General features: G+C 44.2%; 1 protein-coding gene across 1 annotated transcript; it reads right to left on the bottom strand.

The window, feature by feature from the left end:
- Positions 1–8,011: 8,011 nt before the first annotated feature.
- LOC142586958 (uncharacterized) lies at positions 8,012–11,904 on the bottom strand. Its single transcript, XM_075697828.1, has 3 exons — positions 11,765–11,904; positions 10,361–10,441; positions 8,012–8,647 (listed from the first exon to the last, which is right to left on the bottom strand). Exons 2-3 carry the CDS (start codon positions 10,431–10,433, stop codon positions 8,085–8,087), a joined length of 636 nt encoding a protein of 211 aa, XP_075553943.1. The 5' UTR covers positions 10,434–10,441; positions 11,765–11,904; the 3' UTR covers positions 8,012–8,084.
- Positions 11,905–24,905: the final 13,001 nt, after the last annotated feature.

The raw sequence follows: 24,905 nt of genomic DNA, 5'->3' as shown, positions 1-24,905 counted from the left end.
GAATGGTTCCTATTAATAATTTAACCCATCAGGAGTGAACGGGTAACGCTTTTGCCACGCGCTTAGAATTAATGCGGAGTGCAGTGCTGGGTGGTTGTTTTCGTTCCGATCCTTGGTGACCAAATGTGTGTGCCATAGGTTCCTTGAACAGCTGTATATATACAGTTCCACCTATTTACGGAAACGGTCAACATTCCAGATTACACTGCGTACAAGATTTCCGCACAGTATCGTATTGCAGTATCTTTGAAATCGGCCAATGATATCGGTGAGATAGTCGCAAGAATATAGTTATAGGAAACAGGTTGAACTCGCCAAGGATTCGTTGCTGTAAAGTCATGTGCTCATTTTGTAAATCGCATTCCCGCATGCGCATCGTTCATATAACAGCTTCTTAACTTCTCTGACACATTTTTAATAATAAAATGTGAAGTTGCCTTCGTGTAGGACACTAGATATTATTTAAGCACTATACACAGAGGCTATGACGTTACATGGTTTCTTCCGGCGCCTATGGTACCGATCTTTGAGAGCGGTGTTTTTGGCAATGAACTCGCTGACAGTGAGGCAAGATCGGCCGCCTCTTCCTCTGATGAAGTACGGATTGCCTACTCGCGACCTGACACCAACTCCATGATCAAGGCACTCATGCAGGACCTTACAAAGGCTTACAGAGCCCACTATGACAACATTCACAGACGTCTACATATGATTGACCCAGACGGTAAATTCTGTTTGCCCCCGAAGCTTACACGGAGCAAAACCTCATTGCTACACAGAATTCGGCTCGGCGTTGCTTTCACCAGTCGCTACGCACACCTCATCGGCCAATCGAACAGCCCTGATTGTGAACACTGCCCGGATATGCGGATATGCCCTAAACACTGCAACACGTACTGTGCGACTGCCCAGCATATATGCTGGAGTGAAGGACGTTAGACAGGTTCCTAGCCAGCATTGGCACACAATGACCCATGGCATGACACTGCAATTTCAATGCGTGCAACAAAAATATTTGAAGTTTCTGCAGGACACCAAGCTCGACGTGTGGCTCTAGCGAGACAACTATCTCATGTACATAAGCACTCGCCACTTATCTTATCATCATCATCCGTCCCAATACTTTCACTACCCTTCCCTTTTCCGCAGTACAGAGTAGCAGGCTAGAGCGCACTAGCTCAGGTCGACCTCTCTGTCTTTCCTATCAATAAGTTCTATTCAAATTCAAAATTGAAAGCGGTTTACATTAGTTGTGAGGAGCGCGGAGGGGGGGAGGGCTGCGGTTTGAGCAAGACAGGCGCAGATAAATGTGAATTCACATTGCTTTCTTGACAATCAGTACTGGGCCTACACTAAAAATAAATTTGCCCTACTTTAGAGAAAATCCACTGGTAATTTGTGATCGAACGTTTTTGCTCAAATAAAAAACGCCCATTTCCGCAGAGCAAACAGCAGCAACCGAGAGACCATAATACAAGCTACGGGTGCTTTTTTATCTAGAAAAAGGAAGACTCTGGTGTGCTGAATCTGTACTATAGCCGCTAAAATACAGGTGCTTCCCGTATTCAGAAAACCAAAGACTCTGTATGCTGTATCTGTACTATATCCGCTAAAGTACAGGTGCTTCCCGTATTTTGTCTTAAAGAGCATATCCATTGTTTGTAGAATGTATCATAGGAGACATAATTGCCCACGACACGCGAGAGTTGACCTAATTTTATTGGTGCGCTATTTGCTGGGATCAGCCGCGCTAACGTCTGCGTTCGGGATGTGCATACGTGACCCACTGTTTCCAGCGGTCTTGAACCCGGATTGCAATTTAGTCGACGCTCCCCCTTCCTGGGTACTTTTGTCCACGACAGTACATCTCCTTTAATGCAAATGGCATGAAGGCAGCTCATAGCCGAAGCAGCAGGCCAACATTGAGAATATTGTCTTGCCAACACGCTGACATGGCTGCAGAGATAAAACACTTTGCACTTGTGATATGAACGCATTGCATAGCATATATAGAAAAAGATGCAACATTTCAGTCCTCAAGTTCTTAGATAACAGAAGCAACTTTAATTCCTTCAAACACTCGTCTTGCAATATTTCCCGGTGAAAGTTTTCTTGACCCCAAACGCCTTGCAAGGATAAACTTGCTGCTGTTAGAAGAAACAAATAGTATTCGTGAATTGCCATCCTAATGAAAACGGCAAAAAAGAATAATCAGAGTACACAACGAAGCGGTAACTTCTGTGTTAGAAAAACATATACGTAGATCAACATTGCTGGAACAAGGAATGTTACTACGGCCGACATATCGACGTAGGCGCTAGTCATCATTGTACCAAACGTTCTCCTAGGGAGTGTTTGCTGTGCATGGCTTCCTGGCCCCTACCTTCATCGGGGCAGAAGAAGCTGCTGCACATAATAGGTCAAGAGAAGCCAAAGTGTTAAAATAAGGGCAGTAAGGGTGTGCTTAGAAGTGGTGATTGTGATGGAGCAGGTATGAGCGCTGCTGTCAGTTCTTGCAAAGATTAGGGGTGACAAAAACAGAAATCAATGTACACATGTAAGCAGTCATTATTCCAGTAGACTTAATCTTCCCAGAAGTCAAAACAGGTATTAAGGTAAACTGTTTGCATATTTGGAAAAAGGCAATGAAGAATTAGGAAAAAGAACATTTGTGTCAAGTAGCATCTGGTTAAGATGAGTGTAAATGGTAAATGAACGCACATTGTGAATACACATCTTGTTGAAAGCCGGTGAAGAAAAAATATTGGCCAAATATAAAAAATATGGACATTAAAATTAAACTCGGTATAACCATAAACAGTAAAAAACAGCCTGTGAAAAAATGGGATGGGCAATACGATAAGCAGGTGCAAGATTGCAAAACGTTGAGCGCTGTTCATATTCATGCTGCTGTTGACGGCTTCAAGTTTCTGTCTTCCTGTGGAACATTTGTCTTACTTGAATAAGGAAATGGGTAATTTTTCAAAGAAGTCTAAGTTCAAATGCTCTTCAACGCTTCAGAATTATTATAACGAAAGAAAATATTATGGACAGTTCTCCTGGGTGGGCTTTCATTCACCAGTAGTTTCCACAGCTGTAAGCTCAAAATTCAATGATCTAAATGGACCTTAGCTCCTGGCAAACCAACAGCTGGTATTTTTTTTCAACATAGGTGCCTACACATTATATATGTTGGCAGGAGCGCTAGCGAACTACATTATACTTGTTTCCACAACCAAAGTGAAGCTCGGCAACAATGAGTGAAAGAGACAAACAACATTCCACAATACCCATTCAAGTCATCTGGAAAAGTTCCTGAAGTTATTGTACTTCCCCCACCCCACCATACACACATTTATACACCACAGTGACTCTCATAGTGTCAACCATGCTATTATAACACTAGGCATCAAGTGACGAGAATTGGGGGATAAGAAAACACAATTCTTTTTGTTAGAACATCAAATGTGCTTTACATTAATGCTACATTTAAACTAACAAAGGAGGAGTTCGTTTGTGAGATAGTGACCAATCCATACGAAAGCTCATGACATTCTGTGCAGCAGAACTTCGCCGACGAGATGTTATGCGCACAAGTGCCCTCTTTCACACAAAAGGACATCCTGCAGTCAAGCCTTGTGACAACGTTAGAGTTTGAAAAACGCCCCAGTGAAAGGCAAAGAGTGCCAAATTTGATGAAAATTACAAAAGATTATTCGAATATTCATTACGCTTACCGTTCGTGAAAGATTTACAGACTGTTCCCTACGGGCGCTGTAAACAGGCACCCTACCCTGCTTTTACAGTCGTAGCAACAATTATCTGGAGCGCAGACAAGACGAAATGCTTACGAAGTTTATGCAAGAGTATACCCTACAATTTACACCCCACTTCACATTCCGATCTGTTCGAGGAGGAAGAGGAAAATACTATTTTCTGGTGGAGCATGCATACTAAAGAGTAAAAGAAACTAGTGTACCCTAACCACTGCAGTTGCCGATGTTTGTGCACTAGCAGCTACATATACTATGGCAGTTACAACTATTTTTCCCCAAGCACTGCAAGCTGCCGCCAGTTTACCACTATACAGCTGTAATACATTTAGGGCAAGTTAAAGCTCTCTATTGAATTTATTTTATATGACACAATTGGAATGCAATATTCTGCAAATAAGTGAAACGCTATGTGCCAACCCATAGAATCAAACACCTTTGAAGAACCTGAATTGCGACCTGGGCCGTGGTGGCAATTCGTGCTGGCACCTGGGCCATGGTGCAAGGTCCTCTTGCATGCGCATTGCTTTCCAGCGCCAAGGTTTTGTATACTCCTGCTGCCGTCTTCAGTCGTCGTCAGCCTATGTTGTTGCCGTTCGCTCTCCTCATGGTTCGCCATTGTGCTGCAGAAATGCTTGTTTTAACTAATGTTCACACAATTCGGCATTTTACTGTGGCTAGAATAATATCACTATCCGGACTGTGGATCCTGACGGTTATAGTGCATTTACCTTTGGCCGACAGCCGTGCTACTGCCAATGTAACAGCACTGACGCCAGATGTGCCCTATTACCTGATATCACTGGATGTTTTTGTCGCTCTCTTGCGGATGACCGTAATCCGACACAACGTGAGGAGTTTCACGCCCTTTCAAATGACTTTCACGCTTCTTTTGACTTGATCAAAGCCTCATTAGGCCACCCAAGTACGGTTTCTCACCCCACTCGTCGGGACATTACGCCATCATCCGTATCGTGTGCCATAAGCCGAACATCGTCTCATCATCGAACAAGTTGATGGCATGCCTCAATTTGGCGTCATCAGATGATCTTGCAGTTCTTGATCGTACCCTATAGTACTCGTTAACAAAAAATATGCCTCACTTTGTTTCTAGGCGGAATATCGTCGCCTCAACAAGATTGCATGGACGTATATGTACCCCCTACCGTGCAAACAGGACGCCACGGATTATCAACGTGACTGCAAATTAATTCTTTTCTCCTTTTCCCATCACTAATATTTCTGGCATACTTCCGCGATTGTTACCGAGCACAAATAGAAGCATGCGGCGATGGATCTATCTGAAAGCGTGGTAGGTTCCGGTCCTTAGTTCCGTCCGAGGAACCATGACTTCGAAACGTTGCATTATATTAGCCTTATAATTTGCTATGACGGGCAGAACGCATTGGGTATTTGTACTCTAGTTGAATACTGTTTGCTTTCTCTTAATTTATTTTCAATCTGCGTTCAGCCATGATGATCGCACTGCATGTCACAATTTGCAACCAATACTAGAGTTTTCCTCAGAGATCGTCAGAATGACAAATCACATTCTCGCAAGGACGGGTACGGAGTCTTGTCATTGGTACCAAATATAAATTTTTCAACGAAAATTTCTTTCTGAAAGGGTGAAGCTGACTCTATCCAGGCTATAGATTGCATTTGGCACAAGGCATTTTTAGGTTTATTAGAAAATTTTTTCTGTCTTATTTGAGCAGTCTTCTCTCAGTCTACAACATATTTTTATTGCACGACAGACAATAATTCCAGGGTGCTCTAACCACGTGGCCTGGTGATCACTCACCTGTATTCTGTGGGATCGCTACAATTTTGACGCCACGCAAATGAGAGCAGCCAAACTTTCTACAGCTACCATGCGAATAGAAGCCGAATATGATCATAAACACCTGCAATAGGAGCACAGGTACATATGAAAACTGAAGAACAACAGTTATTGCCCTTCCACTTAGTGAAGCACGATGACCAGTGAAGCTGTGTATGTGTGCTCCTTAATGACGAAATGCACCTCCATGGCGAGTTGGCCCGGCATTATACTATTTTCCAGATCGCCCCACTTATGGGGAGGGCTTAGCCCCTTCTTCACCTCCGCCTTGAGTCCACCTGGTGTGGCACTTCCTTCGAGATCGGCCCACGTATGTGGAATGCTTAACGCGCCTGCTTCACCTCCACCGTAGGTTGGCCCGCCAGTGCACTATATGTGGGATCGGCTCACGTATGGGGTGTGTTTAACGCGTGCTTCCTTTCCGCCCCAGGTCGACCCGGTATTGTACAATATTCGCGATCGGCCCACGTGCGGAGAGTGCTTAACGCCTGCGTGACCTCCGCTGCAGGTCGGCCCGGCAGTGCGTCATCTTCGGGATTTTTTTTCTACATGCGGACAAGATAGCGGGAAAAGCCGCTTTAATATTTCGCCCATTCAAATAGCACATCAAAAACGCACATATTGGGTGGCTTATCTTTTGCCTAAACTTGGGCTAACTAGCTTTGTAATAAAGTAACTGAACTTTGTGTGTGCGCGCGGGTACCCTGATGAATATAGTTGAAGCCAATTTGACTCACTGTTCATGTGCCCGCAGGTGTGTGCCGCTCTTCAACGAACCTGTTTGACGCCATCCTTGATAAACAGATTTGAAAAAAAATTGCATGCAAACAAACATGGACGAAGAAAAGGAATTACACAAGGACGAGCGCTGCCTAACAACCGGTCTTATTTTCGAAAAACCACATGTTTAAATACCGACAAATCAGCGCGATACAATCCACAGAGCACGCCTATAGCGCAGATAACAACACTTGTGATAACATGCTGCAGAACAACGCCACCCGGTCAACGTAAAAACAGCAACACCCATGAAACGCGCACTTAATTGCGCTGAAAATGCGTTAAATATATGATGCCAGATGCGAATTCTTTTTATCCACGAATGAAACGGAAGGATGGCTGATGCATATTTCCTGTTGTTTTGCAATCCAGTGAGCTTCCACAATTTCTCTCACGGTTTGATTTTGATGCCCAAACAAAATGTCAGTGCTACTAAGACAAGGTCAGCAATGATGATCTTGACAATGCACTGCCAAATGCGCACTAGGGCGACCTTTCAGTCTAGGCAAGTGTTACCTTGGTCTCGTGTTAATGCATCTAGCAGTCTGCAGCACGTACACGTGACCACACATCATAGGAATCTGATGCACAACGTTCTTCGCGCAATCGAAAAATTGGTTCTTACGGGGATCTTTAATACTACATTCTTTATTTGCATCATCCTTACTTTCTAACTTATTTTTACCTTAAAACACACTCTCTTTATGGTTTTTTGCGAAAAACACCATTTTTACTTCGTAACTCCCTGCCACCTTTCTAAGTCTGTGTGAAAGGCCTTGCACACGGACTTCATTTAAAAGGAATTTCATTTCATTTAAAAATGGATCTGTTCCAACTAGGCCGACTCGCAGTTATGCTTGATAACTAGGTGCATGTCAATGGGAATGTACAACTCTACAATAAGGAAAAAAAGATGCCATAAATTTCTCAGATGTGGAGCAGAACCGAACCTACGCAACTAGGCTTCCTGAAGGACAGCAGCCAGAAACATTAGCAGGCTGTGCAACAAACGGACGGGGAAGTGCCACTTTTTAATGAATGCTTTTGACGGCAACACATTAGCGCGCTAATCCATGAATCAGCTGGGTATGTGCCACTCTTCAATGATCCGCTCGCCACCTTGGCTTAATTAGTGTGCGTCAAACCAGGGAACAATTCCCAACGTTGAAGGAATTGGCATGCCACCCTTGTCGTTTTGGAGGTCACGCGCTAACTTTTCGGCACTGCCACTAGGAAGGTCTAGAGAGGCTCCCGGCTGCCGCGTGACGCGTTTCTCAGTATTCACATGCACGGGCGCGCCATGTATTTCAGACGTCATGGGATAATAGATGGCGCAGCGTATTTCTAGGGGAGCAGAAAAGAACAGTCCTGTTGCAGTACATGCATCCCACATAAGTGGTTTCAAAGGTAGAGATAAATTCTATCGCTGTATTGATATATTGCTGAACGCATTAAGATTGGCAGTCGTCCCAAGTATGGTTCCATGGAGTTTATGGGCCTATCTAATTTTATCTCACAGAACTCCCCAGGAAAGTTCGAATGCTGAACAAAAACTTTTGTAAATAGTTTGCAGCACTGTTGAAGAAAAGAAGACGAAAACAATATGTAGTGCAGAAAGTTTATTTCTGATGAACCGAAGGCGGAGAAGATTGTCGAGGACAGAGAACGCACTTATGGTGAACAACATATCAAACCGACGAGACTTCACGCACTGCTTGACGGAGGGCCCCGCGGAAATATATGAAGAAGTAGTCATTCCACACTTTTTCAGTGATAGCCGGCAACAGCTTGCTCAGCGTCATGCTAGCGATCCTTACGTCTGGACCGGCGCCATTGATAGAAATGTGTGGGTCTAAGGAAAACACTGGGATAATTGGCCCTTCGTCAACGAGAACTTCGTTGTTGTAAGATCCACCAGTTGCGACTCGGAACACGAGCGTAAAGCGTGATAATGCGGTCCGCAAGTTCAGCGTGCCCTCTCGTCCAACGCAGGCCCTCCATGGCAGCGACAGGGTTGCGTCGCCATCGTTGATGACATCCACACTCATTAGCCGGGTCCCGTTGAGACAGTATGAGTGGAGCGGTCCATATCGCCGGATCTTGTCCAGGCCAGTTACGTTCAGTGTGCCAGTTTCCAGACCAGCAAAAGCCCTCCGAAATCCACGATCATCTGGCGCGTGGTACCGGGGCAATTTGCCTAGAATTTTGTCCAGGGCACCTTCCAGGTCGATTCCACTAAAGTCGCAGCCGGCTTAAAAGAAAATGAGAACAGGGCGATCCACATTTAAAAACTTCAGAACGGCTGCGAGTTTTCTCTCCTATAACGGTAAAGCAGAGTTTGCGATTTATTCAATCATAGAACACAGCGCAGCTCTTCTAAAAGCAATACGGAGCTGCGATAAACAAAGTAGATTTTCGTTTAGGTATTGTATAAAGGACATAATTTTTGACAGTCTGATATAATAGGTGCACGGTACGCTTTCTTTGTGAAGCTGCATCCAACGGGACGAATATTACAGGAATGCATGCTGGAAGTTCCGAGTGTCCGGGATGTTAACCCTGATGTTAAGCCCTTCTTACTTTGGTGTTTCTGAACATTTTGACGTAAATCACGGTGATGCCGATATTGCACGATTTTACTTGTGAGTAACGTCACAGTGACCTCTATCAAAATGCTTTTTTTTCGGCCCACATTGTGCTAATTGACTTCTTCCTGCAGTGATACTTATCGCGGTTGCACTTAGGCTGTAAAAACAAATCTGTTCTTAGCAGGCCCGGCATGCTTGAATATATTCTCAGGGTCCACATTCCCCGAATTTTCCCAAATATTCTAGCGTTACAAAGCGACTAGAGCCGCCAACCAAATGCGAACTGCAGAGCCCGCGATTGCTGCTGGGCCAGATTGTGGCTACGCTGAATGCAACTGATAACTCATGACTTCACCTAAACAAGCTAGGACATGTGATTTATCAAAACGTCGGCTACAAAAACATTTTGGATAAATATTTGCTGGATTTAATGGTCCTACTTTGTTTCCGTTGGCATAAAAAATAATTACATTTAGAGGATGAGTGAGATGTATGTGTGGTAATAATGCTTTGTGTTATGGTTCTAGCCTTCTTAAGCCCAGCATCGATCAATGTCGGTTGTTCTCCGGCGTTCGTGTTTTCTGCCCTATTTTTATATCTCTGCCAGGAAATACTGTTCCAGGTAATTTTATCGAGAAACCTGGGGCCAACGAAACCGCACAACGGTTTCAATGATGCTTAAAAAATCTGTAAATCGAATTGGTAATCTGTAAATCGAAAGTCATATTTCGCATGCATAAACATTAAACGTCCTTATCGTGTGTGGAATAATTCACAGTACAGTCTTAGCAATAGGAAATTTGCTGCAAGTCTAAGTAACTTCTTTGTTTCAAGCGCAATAATATGCAAATTAAAAATTTGCGATAACAGGCAAAGTAATAGAACGATAAGAAGGCGAACTTCTTAGTCAATCCTGTATTTAGGCATCCATCCACACATTATATATATATATATATATATATATATATATATATATATATATATATATATATATATATATATATATATATATATATGTATATATATAGTCGTTCAAAGCATAGAAGCTCTAACAACAATTATGTCCCAAACCGTTGCAACAGCATCTTCAATGTCTCAGCATCACCTCTAGGAAGAAGAAATTTGTCACCAGGCAACGTTACTTGCCTTTGTCAAAGCGACAACATATAGCCTTTTAGCGAGAGTTTTTGTTCATTTCGGAATTAGCTTACTTGGCCCTTTGAAAAGATTTCAGGTGGCCCACTACAACGTTACCTCTACCAATTGACTTTTTCACTTAACTTCGGCAATAGATCTCCATGTTCGATGCAATCTTGTGCCGTTCTGAGAAAAAAAAGTTCGCATTGCGCACTTATATCAGCGCGATGCTTGCTCACCTGTATCGTACACAGTGCCTCCAGCATATGCCGCCATCAAAATGACGGCTGCAAAAGCTTTGACAATGGTCATGCTTGCCTCTGCAAACAGAAGAGGAAGACCTTCATGAAAATCTTTGGTATCAGCGCAGTGTAGTATAAATGCTGCTGAAATATAAAGGTTGCTGTAGTATAAAGGTTGCGTTTACGCTGTTGAAAAGGGTGAGACGTACAACGAACATATTGGGCAATTTCTGTTTTTTCTCAGCAAGGCGCCATCATCGTAACGAATACAGAGATGTTTATGTCCACGCTCGGGTCTCTATCCCATGAATGTATAAAGAAAGCTGAGGTTCGGGAGGCGTTTTGCCATACTGTCGATGCACCAACAATTTTGACTGAGGCTTAACCAGGGCTTTTATGCTGAATATCAATGGCACAATCTATGTACATGAATTTCTAGTACATTCTGTATTCCGCACGAGAACCGCCTGACCTGCAAAAGCTGGTATTGCGTTGTTAATAGAAGATGGGAAATTACCCGTGCTGTAAGTTTTATTGCATTCGTACCAGAGTTTATCGTAAGCTGGCAAGAAAAGGTAGGCGCAATTTTACGAAGTTTACGCCAAAGGTAGCCAATCCTGATACCTAGATGGGCAAGTTTGGTCCACAACATAATAATCACACATACACAAAGACACACACACACACACACACACACACACACACACACACACACACACACACACACACACACACACACACACACATATATATATATATATATATATATATATATATATATATATATATATATATATATATAAAGACCAGCAATTAAGTGAAAAAGGCGTGCCGGCTTTTAATTATTCTGCTTGCAATCGCCAACTCTAGCGTTTATTAAAACAACGTTGCAGATATCATACTTGCATGAGGAATGATATCGCAATTAAGCACACTGCAAGTTAGAAGAAAGGATGAGAACTGGAACGTATCTGTTTAAAAAAATCGCAATAAAGTGACATGTGGCCAATTTCAATAAAACAAAGATATGAGACGGATGATTTATTTTGGAAGCCTTATGTATTTGGCGCTTACAGAGGAACTGATGAGTTCCAACAACATTACAATATATCTATTCAAACTATTTCAGCAGGTCGTCTTTCTCAACAATTTTGCACCATTGGTATATGACGCCGCTATCATACAGTAGCAGTAAATTAACCTTTGGTACCTGCCTACAGGGTTACTGTGATATTCACTCTTTTCAAAAGGTTACTGTTTTGATCGTCGTAAAAAGTTTTAAGTCTAACCCAATATTTTGATCAAAATGAGCAAACACGCAGAATTTAGGCGGTGATTGTAGTATAGAACGTTCCGATTGATAAAGTCGTCGATCAGCATGCAAAACTGTGGAACACTCACTTTTCGAATCTCTCACGAGGCCCCAAGTACAGCGTCAGAAGTACGAGCCTAAAGCAACCACTGACACAAAAGACTTCAAAGTATCTGCGCAGCGTTTGAAAAGAATTCTGCGTAGTGCAGCCTTATAACGTGTTGGGCATGGGCTGTTACTCGCTCTAGATAAGCCAAGTGTCGACAGAAGTATGTAACTTCTGCGTCACAAAGGCGCCTCCCTGAATATTGTGTGAGCATCATGTTGCACTGGCCGGATAAGCACATCTATCACTGTAATTGTTGTGCACTCTATATAAAAACAACCATTATATCATATGAATTCAGAAAGCTCCGTGGTCTGAAAGAACGGATTTCCGTTTCTGCAAAGTGCAAACACTACCTTCCATATCGTAAACGTTGAGAGAGCTCGGCGTTCTTAATAAAACTGTTTCCTGCACACTCGGTATCTGCTGTCGCACACGTCCCAATTAGAGTGCCGAAGCCAACGGCCCCCAGTAATCGCACAAACACATGCTTTGGCATGATGTGACGGCTTTCCTGGTAAAAGGATTGAAACACACAGCGGTCTTCTTTTGTCTCATCGTCATTAAAAATTGGCAGGCTGAGCTTCATTTGACATATAACTAGTGAACAGGAGTCATGGTTTGTGCAGAACGGTTATTATAATGAATATAACCAGTCAGCGGTGAACGGGCACTGCTTTTAAGATGTATTTCAAATTGATGCGGAGGGCAGTGCTGGGTGTTTGTCTTTTCTGCAATCTTTGATGACCAATTTTAAGTCTTAGAGGTTCCCTCAGAGAAAGTGAACCCTTTATTGAAAGGCAGAGACTTTAGCCGGCGTATAGGCATCGCTGACATGCTACTCTGCATGAGGAAGGGAATTGGGGAGAAAAAGACAGGATAGAGGCTCAGAAAACGGAATCAGTTAAAAAATGGCGAACTCAGTTTTCTAACTCATGGCACATGGGCAATGGCTTGCGATTGTAGAGTAACTCAGTGTACACTCCGCCCTACAATTAGGTGACATAACTTGGTGCATGAAAGGTGCATGAGGGTGACAGAGTAGAAGGAAAGTTTGTGGAGTTGACTAATGTTTTCTAAGTATTTCAATAAAAATTTAATCTCCCGCCTCTGTTGTGCGAGGCAGACTTAATGGCTTAAGACACAGTCAAATGATAAATGTCTCTGTGTAGGTGAATGCATGCAGGTATCGCAAGCTTCTTGCGCAGTGGAATATATTCAGTGCCAGGTATCTGCGGCAACGGTCCACATTCTAAATAACACTGCCTACAAGATTGGCGCACACTATGGTATTGTACTGTCTTTGAAATCGGCCAATGAAAGCTGCCAGATAGTCGCAAGAATGTCGTCATAGAAAAACAGGCTTAACTGGCCAAGAATTATTCGCGATAAACATCATTTGGAGCTTACCGCTGCTAAGCGATGCTCTATTCTTACAGATCACGTTTTCGATGTTCATCAGTAAAATACCCATTTCCAAAGTTGTTTGACGCATCTTTAATAATAAACTGCCAGGCGACCTTCGTCTGCAACACTCGGTATTATTGAAGACCTTTACACAGAGCCTATGACGTTACCTAGTCGCTTTCTGTGCCTAGGGTACACGCCTTCGAGAGTGCTCAATATTAATTGAGGGGAGGGTGGCTGAGCCATGGTGTAGACACACGCAGATAAATGCGAATTCGTATTGTTTTCTTGACAAATCAAGAAAGTACTGAGCCTAGTGTAGCGGAGAATATGAATGCAATGCTGAAGGTAGCGGGCACTGCCATCATTTCGTCGCGCCACCCGAGCTTTCGTTTTGTTGAAACCAAGAGCTAGGAAGGACTCTTGTCACAAAGACTCGGTCAGTTGGAATAGCTTTAATAAGTCCCCCTTCCATTTGGTGGAACTGCGGGGTAATCTCTAAAGCTGTAACTCCGAAGCCTGATGGTGCCCACTGCTGCAGCCAGGCCTGGTGAAAGTAGCCAGCAATATATACCACAGTGCCGAGCGGTCATCGTTTCTGCTTAGTTTGCGCCAGCGTGATCCTGCCATCTTTAGCAAAGGGTTGTCAAGTTACGAATGGGCGAGCCAACAGATGTGGGACGATGCGACAAAGTTGCACCACGTGGTATATTACTTAGCCGGCGTCGCGAACCTCTGGTTCAGAAATCACGAACATTATCTTACCACATGGAGTGCACTCAAGACAAGCTTCACAGTAGTGGTTGGGTGTTCCGCTGTGCGAAAGCTTCGCGTCGAACAACGCTGAACTTGCCGGGCAGCATAATGTCGTAACTTTCAACAGGTACGTCGAAAATGTCATTGACGTTGGCAAGCACATGAATGCCACGCATGAATGGCAGAACAGGGGCAGACAAAGCACATTATAAAGGCTCCAATGAGGACGTCTTTCGAAGGTTGCTACAGATGGATCGGCACGCTGCTGTTTAAGTAATTAATTTTGCCAACATTTTCAAACAACCCATTTTAGCTCGTCGCCCAACACCCACGAAAGATTCGCTAGCAGCGTTGGTTGCTGGCCAGACAACCCTTCCGACTCAGATAAAAGAATTTGTGCACGAGGAGGTCACTCGACGACTCTCCACTTTGCCGGTCATAGAGAATCCTTCCCATTATTTGGTTTTAGCCATCTCCAAAAGATTCAAGAGCAAGTCAGCAAAGTTCGGACATCTCCGTGCCAGCCGGCTCCTGTAGCTGCACATATGATGTATGCGGAATCAGCTGTACGGGCGCGCCTCGTCTTCTAGGGTTCTCTGCTCGGCATGCAGTGCCTCGTCTGCCCATGTTTTCTCGTCTTCCTTTGCCTTGGGAGCCAGCTCTATTTTTCCGTATGCAAGAGCAGGGTGCAAATCCCTAACGCACTGTTGACAAACGCCCAATATGATATATCTGCGGCACCACTGGACATGTAACGCGCTTATGCCGTCGGCGCTAACTGGCTTTCATGGGCATCGCACGACCTCCTAGCTGCGACTTCCGACCATTTCGTACGCTACAACAGCCGCCACCGTAACTCTACGTTATTGATCACCAAGCAGCTCCGGATCCAGATTCCTTTCGTACTCGTCGATCGCCTTCCAGGCCTCGCCACTAACTCATACGTTGTGGTCCCACAGGCAGCAGAATTGAGGCATTTCCAAGTTTCTGCAGCTCCTGAGGCACAAACCGTGTGTTCGTTGATGGTATCGCTGGTTGAAGTCTTCGTTCATGGTAGGAAATTTCTTGCGCTCTTCGACACAGGTGCTGATATATCCAGAATTAGTGAAAAGCTTTGGCGCATATTACATAATGTGACCTCAACACCTTCTGTGTTATCACATTGAACTGCCAGTGCACAACAAATTCTCCAAGTCGCTAAGTCTATTACCAGGATACTGATTCAGGACATGTTGTATTCAGTTGAATTGTTTGTAATAAATTGTTGCTGCCAAAATATCATTCTCGGCTGAAATTTACTGTCGCGCCACCGAGACCTTATTTACTGTGGACGTGCTGAGTTTGAATTCTCCGTTCTGTGCAAATTCCCACCTCACAGCTTGCAAGCACAAGATGCTAGCAGGATGTTTGTAGCTTCAGATATTGACCTTCTTCCGCACAGTGCTGCCTTTGACACTTTTGCGTGCGCATCCCCGTACAAAATAATTCTTGACAAAGCATTGATATATCGTTCGTCAATGTTGAGTTTTTCATTGAGGATTTATTAAGAGTTTGTTGGAGAATTGTTGGGTTGATGTTGAGGGCTCTTGAATATTGGCCATTGAAATTTAATTGAATCACCATTGGGTATACCAATGTTGAATAATTGATAAGTTACCATTGAAAGTCCATCGTGCTTAGACGGCCCGTTGTGTTCGTTTTGTTGAACGGTTGTTGGGTTACCATTGATTCTGCGTTGAACTGACGTTGTGGTGGTTCTTTTGACCTGTTGTTGAGTTAATATTGCCAGAGCCTTCAAAAGTACATTGTGGCCCAGTTGAAATGACATTGAGATTTCAGAAGTTGCCATTGAAATATGATTGACGTTTCCTTGGGCTAGAGGATTTTTATTCACATATTGAAATTGCTTTGCTCTTCACACTTGCATGCCCCGGTACTTGCTCATAACTTTCCCAAACTCAAACAAAAGCAAATGAGACTTATCAATTTGAAGTACCGTTATTTACGCTAAAGATGCGTGCACATGAAACATTATTACAGTACACAAGGAACCACTACATAGAACCTGGAGACATAGGCTACTACCTACAGCATTCTTAGAAGTGCAAATACATCTGAAAAAGCTATACGTATGAACTCAATCAAAACGATCATTGTGGTCTTCACTTTCGACATTAGAAGGCAAAGCGACTCAAAAGGCAGGGCTTAAGCATACCCTTCTAACAGCCAACATTGAACACATGAACTCTTGAAGCTGCTTGCGTGTGAATACACAAAAGACTTCTGAATGTTACTATAAAATGTTTCGCACACTAACATCACAGGAAGAGCTACGGCTGACTGTTAAAAGGCAAAATAACAGACTTGAAACAAACGACTTTACTTAAATATATACAAGCTTTAGCATACGTCTTTCACCACGATTAAAATTTAATGAAGTACCAAAGTACACTTGCCTGAGCTTTTTGTCTTCGAGATATATATATTTTCATGTTGCCCAATTATTTTATAACATCACTCAACTTAGTTATTAACTGACGACACATCATTTAGAAAGTTGTCGGGCATGGTGAACACCAGAATCATGTGTTTCTGACGAGCCAGGTTTGCTTTCTTCATAAACAAACTTGTAAAACTTTTGTGTAATGAATGCAGTTTATCTCCCTGGCACAAGTCAAGAACGAACGGTACACCATTTGATTATGTTAACTTGGGGTGCAGAAGAGTTTGTCGGTGGCAGTTCCTCAATTTATTGAGCTCATTTTCAGGTAATTTTTCTGGACTTGCACAAAGCTAATAGAGCACTTTTTGGGGCCTTCTTCCCTCTACCCAGCAACTAAGTGACACCTCAGTCAATAAAGAGATAAGGCAAGGCTAATACCTTGAGCGATAAGAGAAAAAATAATTATTTAGCACAGAAAATTGGTATTAACTCACGCTAACACAATTTCAAACCGGCAAAAAATGGTGCCCTGCACTTGCAGTATCAAGTACCCCAGAAATAGTCATAAAGGATGAGAAAATGTTCCAATTATTGGACAGCCAGATTGGTGAGACAGTGAAAAACGCAAATAAATGCGTATAGGAAACACCAATGACCTCAATTGCGCAGGTAAAATGTTATTAAAACGTTACCAGAATTTTATTGCATAATATACATAAAAGTTGCATAAAAATTGGGATGAAACAGTAACAAAGACGGAGTGAGATACAGCGAGATACAGCACCCATGTTGAAAAAAAATTACAACAGGTATACATGCATACTTAAGCTCACGACAATTTTTTCTCCAATATATACAAAAGGAACACATGCACTTACCGCCTAAAAAAAGGTTCCTGCACCTGGAGAATGTAGCACAGGACAAAGCAGCGTCATGAGAACTGAAAAGTAGAGCTTAGTATGCTTAAAAACTAAGAATGCTTGCATACCTTCAAACAGGCATGTGACATGTCATGCCTTGAATGGATGAAATTCATAAATGTTACACACAAAGGAAGTTACCATGACTCTTATTGGCTTCCTCAGGGCACTCCTTGAAGTTGAACTAGAGATATGTACATCAGTGTTAAAAACAAAGAAAAAATAAGACCTTATAGCGTCCTTCCTGAAATAAACAGCGCAAATACCTTAACGTATCCATTCTACGGACACTTCGCCAATTCGGTGTACATTTATATTTGACAACCACCCAAACAGAGACGAGAAGGATGAATTAAGGTAGGAACACACATGAACGCTGACTCAACTGGAAGTTTACTCGTGAAGACAAAGATTTTAAACACACTGGCCGACTTCACAAAAAAAAAGTCATGAATGCGCAGCAGAAACAGCCCGGCATAACAAAAAGGACCGAAAGACGTCCTGTAGAATAAACATGTGCGTCAAAAACTAACAAAACATGAAAACTGAAAGGTTTGTCCTGTAAGTGCTATTAACGAGAAGTACTGCAGCAACTCTTTCCCTCTAAGGGTCGCAGAAATCTTGCTAATGAATTTTCCTTCGTGATCAATAAATAATGCTTCCAGAAATCCTCTTGTGTTCTGGTATTTCGTGATGAAACAATCGTTCTTTCTGCTCTATACCGCAACACCAGACGAGTTCCAGAAGCAATATTTATTGATCACAAGCGATCACAAGCGATCTTTCGCTTTTTCGAAAGATTTGTCCCATAGTTCTCGTTTTTCACGCACGTTTATTCTACATGACATGGCTGTTTCACATTTTTTTTCTTGTCGCACGTGGCTGTTTCTGCCACGCATGCACAGGTTTTTACCTTTGTCAAATTGACCAGTGTCTTTAATGCCTCTGTCATCAAAAGTAAACATTTAGATCAGCTTGCGCTCGTGCGTGCTCCTAGCTACTTCGTTGTCCATCGTCCGCCTCTGTTCGTGCTGCTGTTTACAGTACGCACGTGTCACTTGGTTAGGCTGGTGAACACTCTCACCAATAAACGTAAATGCCTCCCCTCAAAAGGTAGCCCACCCTTTACTACTAAACGCCAGAGCAAATCGAAAGTACGTCTCCACAGCGCCCATGCGGCAGCTAGCACACCACAGAGCAGCACAAAAAATAGTTTAAAATTTCACTTGATGGAGAGTGGCAACAGAGGTGCGAGCTTGCTAGTGAATCAGCCACATATCAACGGGTGTCTCTTGCACGACGCCAAGGTGCTCTTGACGTAGAACACTTTAGCACCTGGGAATTTCCTCCATGCGTAACCTGTGAGAAGGGAATGCGGACAGAAAATGAGATTGCGCGGATTAAGAATCTGCCATACACTGCACATAACTACGCACGAAATATAAGTACATACTATACTGGCAAGTAAAAATTTCCGACTTTTACGAGTGCCATCGAGAAAAGGAAGAAATGGGTTGCTACGGTAAATGTTAGCTAAAAACGCCCAGCGATGTTTAACAGCCGGGAAACATATTTCCGGCTCTCTCGCAGAACGGAAAGCCACGCCACAGTGCATAGCCGATACCAAGCAGATATCGAATCTTTGGGTAGAAGTCCAGGAGAAGGAATGACCTAAAAATACACCGAGAGCGATGCGAGCGTGAGCGTGCTTGTATGAGTGAGAACATGTACCGCTTCTTTGAAGCTTAGTAGCCGCTCCGGCGTGGCTCCGATCATCCCACGCGGTTTGTGTGCAGAACGTCGCGCACACGCCCTTGCGCACTTTGCGCGGTGGCGTCTGCGCAGTGAGCTAGCTTCATGCACGCGTCATACTTCGCTGCGCAAACGGTGCTAGAGTGCGACGCTTAGCTCGAGGCGACAGCGCGCCGATTCGCGCTCCTTTCGCTTCTGCAAGCAAAGCACATTCGGATCGGTCCAACTCAAAGAGGCAGCAGACAACGGTGGCATGTTTCGGTTATCGCCTATTAAAATTGTACAGTACGCCTTCAACGGCGTACTGTACAGATGCTTACTGCGGTAGTTTTGGTGGTGATAGGCGATAAGTCGAGCCCGTCGGCGGCTGTGTTCTTTGACGACGTCGTCACCACACCTCTGTTCATTTGCGCTGCGACTAATCGGCTGGCCGTTCTCCGCAAATCCCAAAGAGGCGAAATATATTTTGCGGTGCACCGCATCCTTAGCCGCAACACAAATTGAGGCGCGCTTAACCGCTACGGCACAAAAGGTGATCACACTAACCGTATGTTATACGATGAGCCACTACGGATACAAAAAAAAAACAATTCTGATGTTCCACGTGCCATACCAACGATCTGATTATGAGGCATCTCGTATTTGGGGACTCCGTATTAATTTTGACTTCCTGGAAATTTTTACGCGCATACAATGCACAATGCACGAGCGTTTTTGCATTCCGCTCCTTTGGAATGCGGCCGCTACAGGGATCGTATCCACGACCTCGAGCTCCAAATTGCCACGGCAGCCGCCATAGTTACGAAATGCGTATGCTTGAAGTGCAACACTGCCTTCCGGTGCGAGTGTGGAACAAGCGTAGCACAGCTGCACACCTGCTGCACAATTATTTGTCGAGGTTCTCCTAAGCTCGTAGTGCCTGCCTAAATACATTGAAAAGCAGCGTGCCTATCACGTATCGGAACGCGATAACAAGCACTTAGACGGCCCACGTGAGCCCCTATGAAAGATGACTTGGCCACTGTACAAAATTATCACTGGGCAGAAAAGCCGATCATTATGTTGCAATCCTGTTCTATCATACAAATTAAGGAAACGTTATTAGACAGTAACAAATGAAGCAATGAAATTTTATGCACGTGGAGCGCGGCGGCCTCTTCGCCTACCATTGTTTCAAACGAAGTCACGGCGGCAGCGAGAGTTAGTATCGCGCACTTTTGCTCCGGGGCATGCGGTTTGCTTGAAGAAAGTGAACGGTGTGCTTAATATATCACGCTTGTCAATATTCAAAATAGAAAAAAGGCTACGTGCTCAAGAAAACGAGATTACTTACCTATCTGCAGAAGTTCGGCTGCCACTGTTTCGGGGTGCCTTCTCTCCAACAGGCATCATGACCTCTGCCGCGCGACTCATCAAAACAACCAGGCTCGCACATAAGTCGAAGACTAGTAGCTGGGTGACCCAACGACTTCACCGGATAAATGTCCCACTTATCGTCGTTAAAGCATTCCACTAAAATGTGCTTGATGATGTCCGCACAGAGAAAAATACTTTCATCAAAAAGCACGAGGCGTGAGCCACCACAAAACTGCAGCCATGTAACTGAGTCCGAAAGCCGTTCACAGCTTCACTATCGTATTGAGTTATAAAAACCTTTCAAACACAAAATAACGGCACTGGAAAACCGCTAAATGAATTGGAATAATTTTTCATCCACAAACCTTTATACATCTTTAAGAACAACCTCATTTGTAGCGTAAGCAATAAATACTACGACCGAAAAGTGCGACTACGAAACTAGCGGTAACCATGTGTACTGTTGCAAAAGTGTGTGTAAAACGAAGCTACAACGGTTGCAACCACGCGCGCGCACATACACACACACCCGAATGCTACCTTGACGTTGGTAGCGCCACCTAGAAATAAAAATTATCACGAATTTTGTTATTTTTGCAAAAGTAAAGTTTTTACCATAGTTTGTAGCGCCTTTGCAGATGACGAGGTGACAAGTAAGGCATGATAAGAGTCCGTTACCTGTATTTCAATCAATTCCCTTTGGTGTTCTTCTATTTAACTGAACCTGCAGGCTTGGCGGAGATGAGAGGATGACAGTTCGGCGAGGCTCAAATAAATCGCGTGTTGCTTGCAAGGCGAGAGCAGGGAAGAGCCGCAGATACAGCGATTAGCTGATACTGTTGCGGCTGTTGCTGAATCTGAAGCTCTTTGAAGTCAATGGTTATAGCGGCTGCGCGCTGCAATCTCAAAGCGCGTTCGTTCTTTGATCTCTAGTACCACGGATATTGGATAAAAATACTATATTTGCTTGACGGACAGAGGATACGTCGCAGGATATTCGAAGACCTCACGCGTGTATGTGTGTAGTGTGTGCGGGCTTGCATCCTACGGTTCCCACAGCGCGTCCGATGCTCGAAGGTAGCATCGTCGCGTGTTGGTGCCTGTCTTACCGCCGGCCGCGGTGCCACCGTTTCTACTTTTGGGGAGCTCCACATGCGCGTAGTCACCGTGTTTGCAAGTAAATTTCGCATTCTTCTGTTCCCCGAAACGTGCTCATTTTGGATCGTACCAATAGCCATGTCATCTAGTGTATGTTAAAACGACGATGGCATTTGTACACCGGCGATGAAAGAAATCGTTATGAACTTGGGCGGTCATGAATCTAGTCTAACGTTACAGTTTTTACGTAGCGAAAACGGCTATGAAAGTGGGGCGGTCCCGCAGATAGGCACTTTAAAGCGCCAGCTGTAGCGACCGCACGAGGAAGTGGCACGCGGCGCACGCGCCAAGCATTTCAGAGCTTACTGGCTTTCGATTGAGAGGAGTATGCGCGCGCTCGTGGCCTATTGGTTAGAGTACCGGGCTCGACGGCCGACGTTCTATTCCACCCCATCGGTCACACATTATTTTCTTTTAATGAAAGCGAGGCGAAAAAAGAACTTACCTGTCGCAAAGTGACGGGAATGAGGTTGGAACGCTTCGCAATAAATTTTTGGAATGTCTTCATATGCGAGTGCTAATTATTGTATACTGGACTTAACTGCTACACAAAAGAAACAAGAAAAATCAACACAAATTTCACAATAAATTGTTTATTGAGAACACTCAACGGTACTATTGTTGTGCAAAGGTTGAGTGAGCTCAATTGCTCTTGAAAATTTGTTTAAATCCGTTGTTTCAACCATTGCCCAACAATATATCAATGGTTAATCAACAGTCATTTTTTTACGGGTCGCTCGTCAGTGCGACAGTTTCATCTACATCTGCTGCCGTCTGCAGTCGTCAATAGCCTATATTATTGCCGCTGACTCTCTTCATGGTTGGCCATTGTGCTGATGAAATACTTGTTTTTAACCAATATTCGTACAATTTGGCGTTGCGCTGTGGCAAGAATATTTCCACTGTCCAGGCATTGGACGTTGACATTACTGTGCCGACATTACTGTGCCTGTTGCCGACAACCTTGCTACTGCCAGTGTAACAGCACTGATGCACGATGTGCCATCTGACCTAATATCACCGAATGTTTTGTCGCTCTATTACCGATGACCTGGATCCAACACAACAGGCCCCTCTACTTAACATTTTATTGGCTACCACACTTATTTTGACTTGAACCAGGAGTCATTAGGCCGCACAAGTACCGTCTCTCGCCACACTAACACGACACATCGTGTACAATCAAGCCAGCGTCCGTACCACGTGCCATCCGATGAACGCCGTGTCATCACCAAGCTAGTTTAGGACATGCCTCAACGTGGTGTTAACAGACCATCCTGCAGCTTCTGGTCATCCTCTGTAGTACCCCTTAAGAAAGAACATGGCTCCATTAGTTTCTGTGTGGACTATCGTTGTATCCACAAGAATAAACTGAAATATGTCTTTCTTCTACCGCGCAAGGACGATACCATATATATTTTTACATGGTGCCCAATTCTTCCTTCAACTTCCGTCGCTACAACTTCTCGCATACCACAACAAATATTACACGTTGGAAACAAACAGAAGCGAAGATGGAGTTGTCTGAAAAATGTTTCGTCCAGATCCCCAATACCTCTGGAAGAGTAATGACTTGGAAACGTTATGTTATACGCCCTAAACATAGTAACCTATAATGTAACTTTTGGACCTGAGTAACTTATGAAATAAAGGTTACAAGTGGTTTGTTTTCTTGTTTTCAGTATGTTTGTGAGCTCTAAAGGTTACAAGATCCAAAATGCAAGCAACCTATTGGTTACCCTCACAAATGACGTCATGTAAACTCTACGCCGTAACCTACGAGCAGCGCGGTAACTGATGTTTCTAGAAGCAAGGCGCTGCGCATATGTGGAGAGGACGTTTGTTGCTTGAAGTGCGCAAATATATTTATTTCAGAAGCAGCGCGGCTGTGGTTTGAGCCACAGGATAAATGTTATTACACCACAAACACTTTTTGACAGACTCCGTGCCCTTCCACTCTGCGCAGAGCGATAACCAGCGAAGCTGTGGGCTCCTTAATGGCGAACTGCACCTACGCTTCGAGTCGTCCCAGCACTGCACTCTCCTCCAGATGAGCACACGTATGGGGAGTGCTTAACACCTGCTTTACCTACGCCGTGGGTCGGTCTAGTATTGCACAATGTTCGGGGTTATGGGGGTGCCTAATGCGCATGGTTCACTTTCCCCCGCAAGTTGGCCTGTCATTGCACTATCGTTGAGATGGACTCATGTACGGAGAGCGTTTAACGCCTGCTTCCCTTCCGCCGCGGGTCGGCCGGGCATTGCAGTATCTTGGGGATGTTTTTCTACACGCGGGCACGACAGTAGGGAAAGTAGCCCTTGGAGTTTCGATGTAATAGTTCGCTCAAACAAATGGCGCATGAAAAATGCACACATCGGGCGGCCTATGTTTTGCCTAACTTTCACTAACTTGCTTTGTAATAAAGGGACAAAACATTGTGTCTATGCGCGGGCAGCTTTGGTGGTCCTCAATGAATATCGTTGAGGCAACGTTCGGTCCCTGTTTATGTGCCCGTAGGTGTGTGCTGCTCTTCAACGAAGACCTTTGACGCCATCCTTGATGACTAGGCATATGCGGATGGGATCGTGCAACTCTACAATAAGGAAAAAGAAAGCATATATTTCTCAGATGCGGAGCGCAATCAAACCTACGTAACTAGTCTTCAGGAAGGACATAAACCAGAAACACAAGCAGGCTGTGCCACAAATGGATGGGGAAGTGCCACTTTCAATGAATGCCTTGAACGACGAAACTTCAGGGAGCTGCTCCCTGAATCCAGTGGGTACCTACCACTCTTCAATGAGCATCTCGCCACCTTGGCTTACGGAGTGTGCGGAAAAGAAGGGAACAGTTGCCAGTGTTCGCAGGCACCGAGATGCAGCCGTTCTCGTCACGGAGGTCACGCGCAAACTTTTCGGTGGTGCCACTAGATAGAGCAGCGTGTCCAGGAAGAAGCGCGAGAGAGGAGCCCAGCTGCCACATGACGCGTTTCTAAGCGTTCGCATGCACAGGCGCTCCATGCGTCACGGTGGCCCTGCGCAGGCTTTACTTTGGTGGTGGCAGCGCATTCTTAGGGCTACACGAAAGAGTAGTCCTGCTGCAGTACATGCATCCGACATAAGTCGTTTCAATGGGGGAAATAAGTTGTGTCGCTGTATTAATATAATGCTGCGCGCATTACTATTGACAGTCGCCGCAAGATGGGTTCTCCAGAGTTTTTATGCCTATCTACATTTATGGCACAAAAATTCACAGCAAAGTTAGACTTTGTAACAACAGACCTTTGTGAGTACTTCGCGTTTGTGTTGAAAACGAAAAGAGGGAAACAAGA

Source organism: Dermacentor variabilis, chromosome 7, assembly GCF_050947875.1.
Source record: "Dermacentor variabilis isolate Ectoservices chromosome 7, ASM5094787v1, whole genome shotgun sequence".
In the NCBI taxonomy this organism is placed as follows: Eukaryota; Metazoa; Arthropoda; class Arachnida; order Ixodida; family Ixodidae; genus Dermacentor; species Dermacentor variabilis.
The sequence above is the reverse complement of the archived record's forward strand: the minus strand, read 5'-3'. Positions and strand labels throughout refer to the sequence as shown.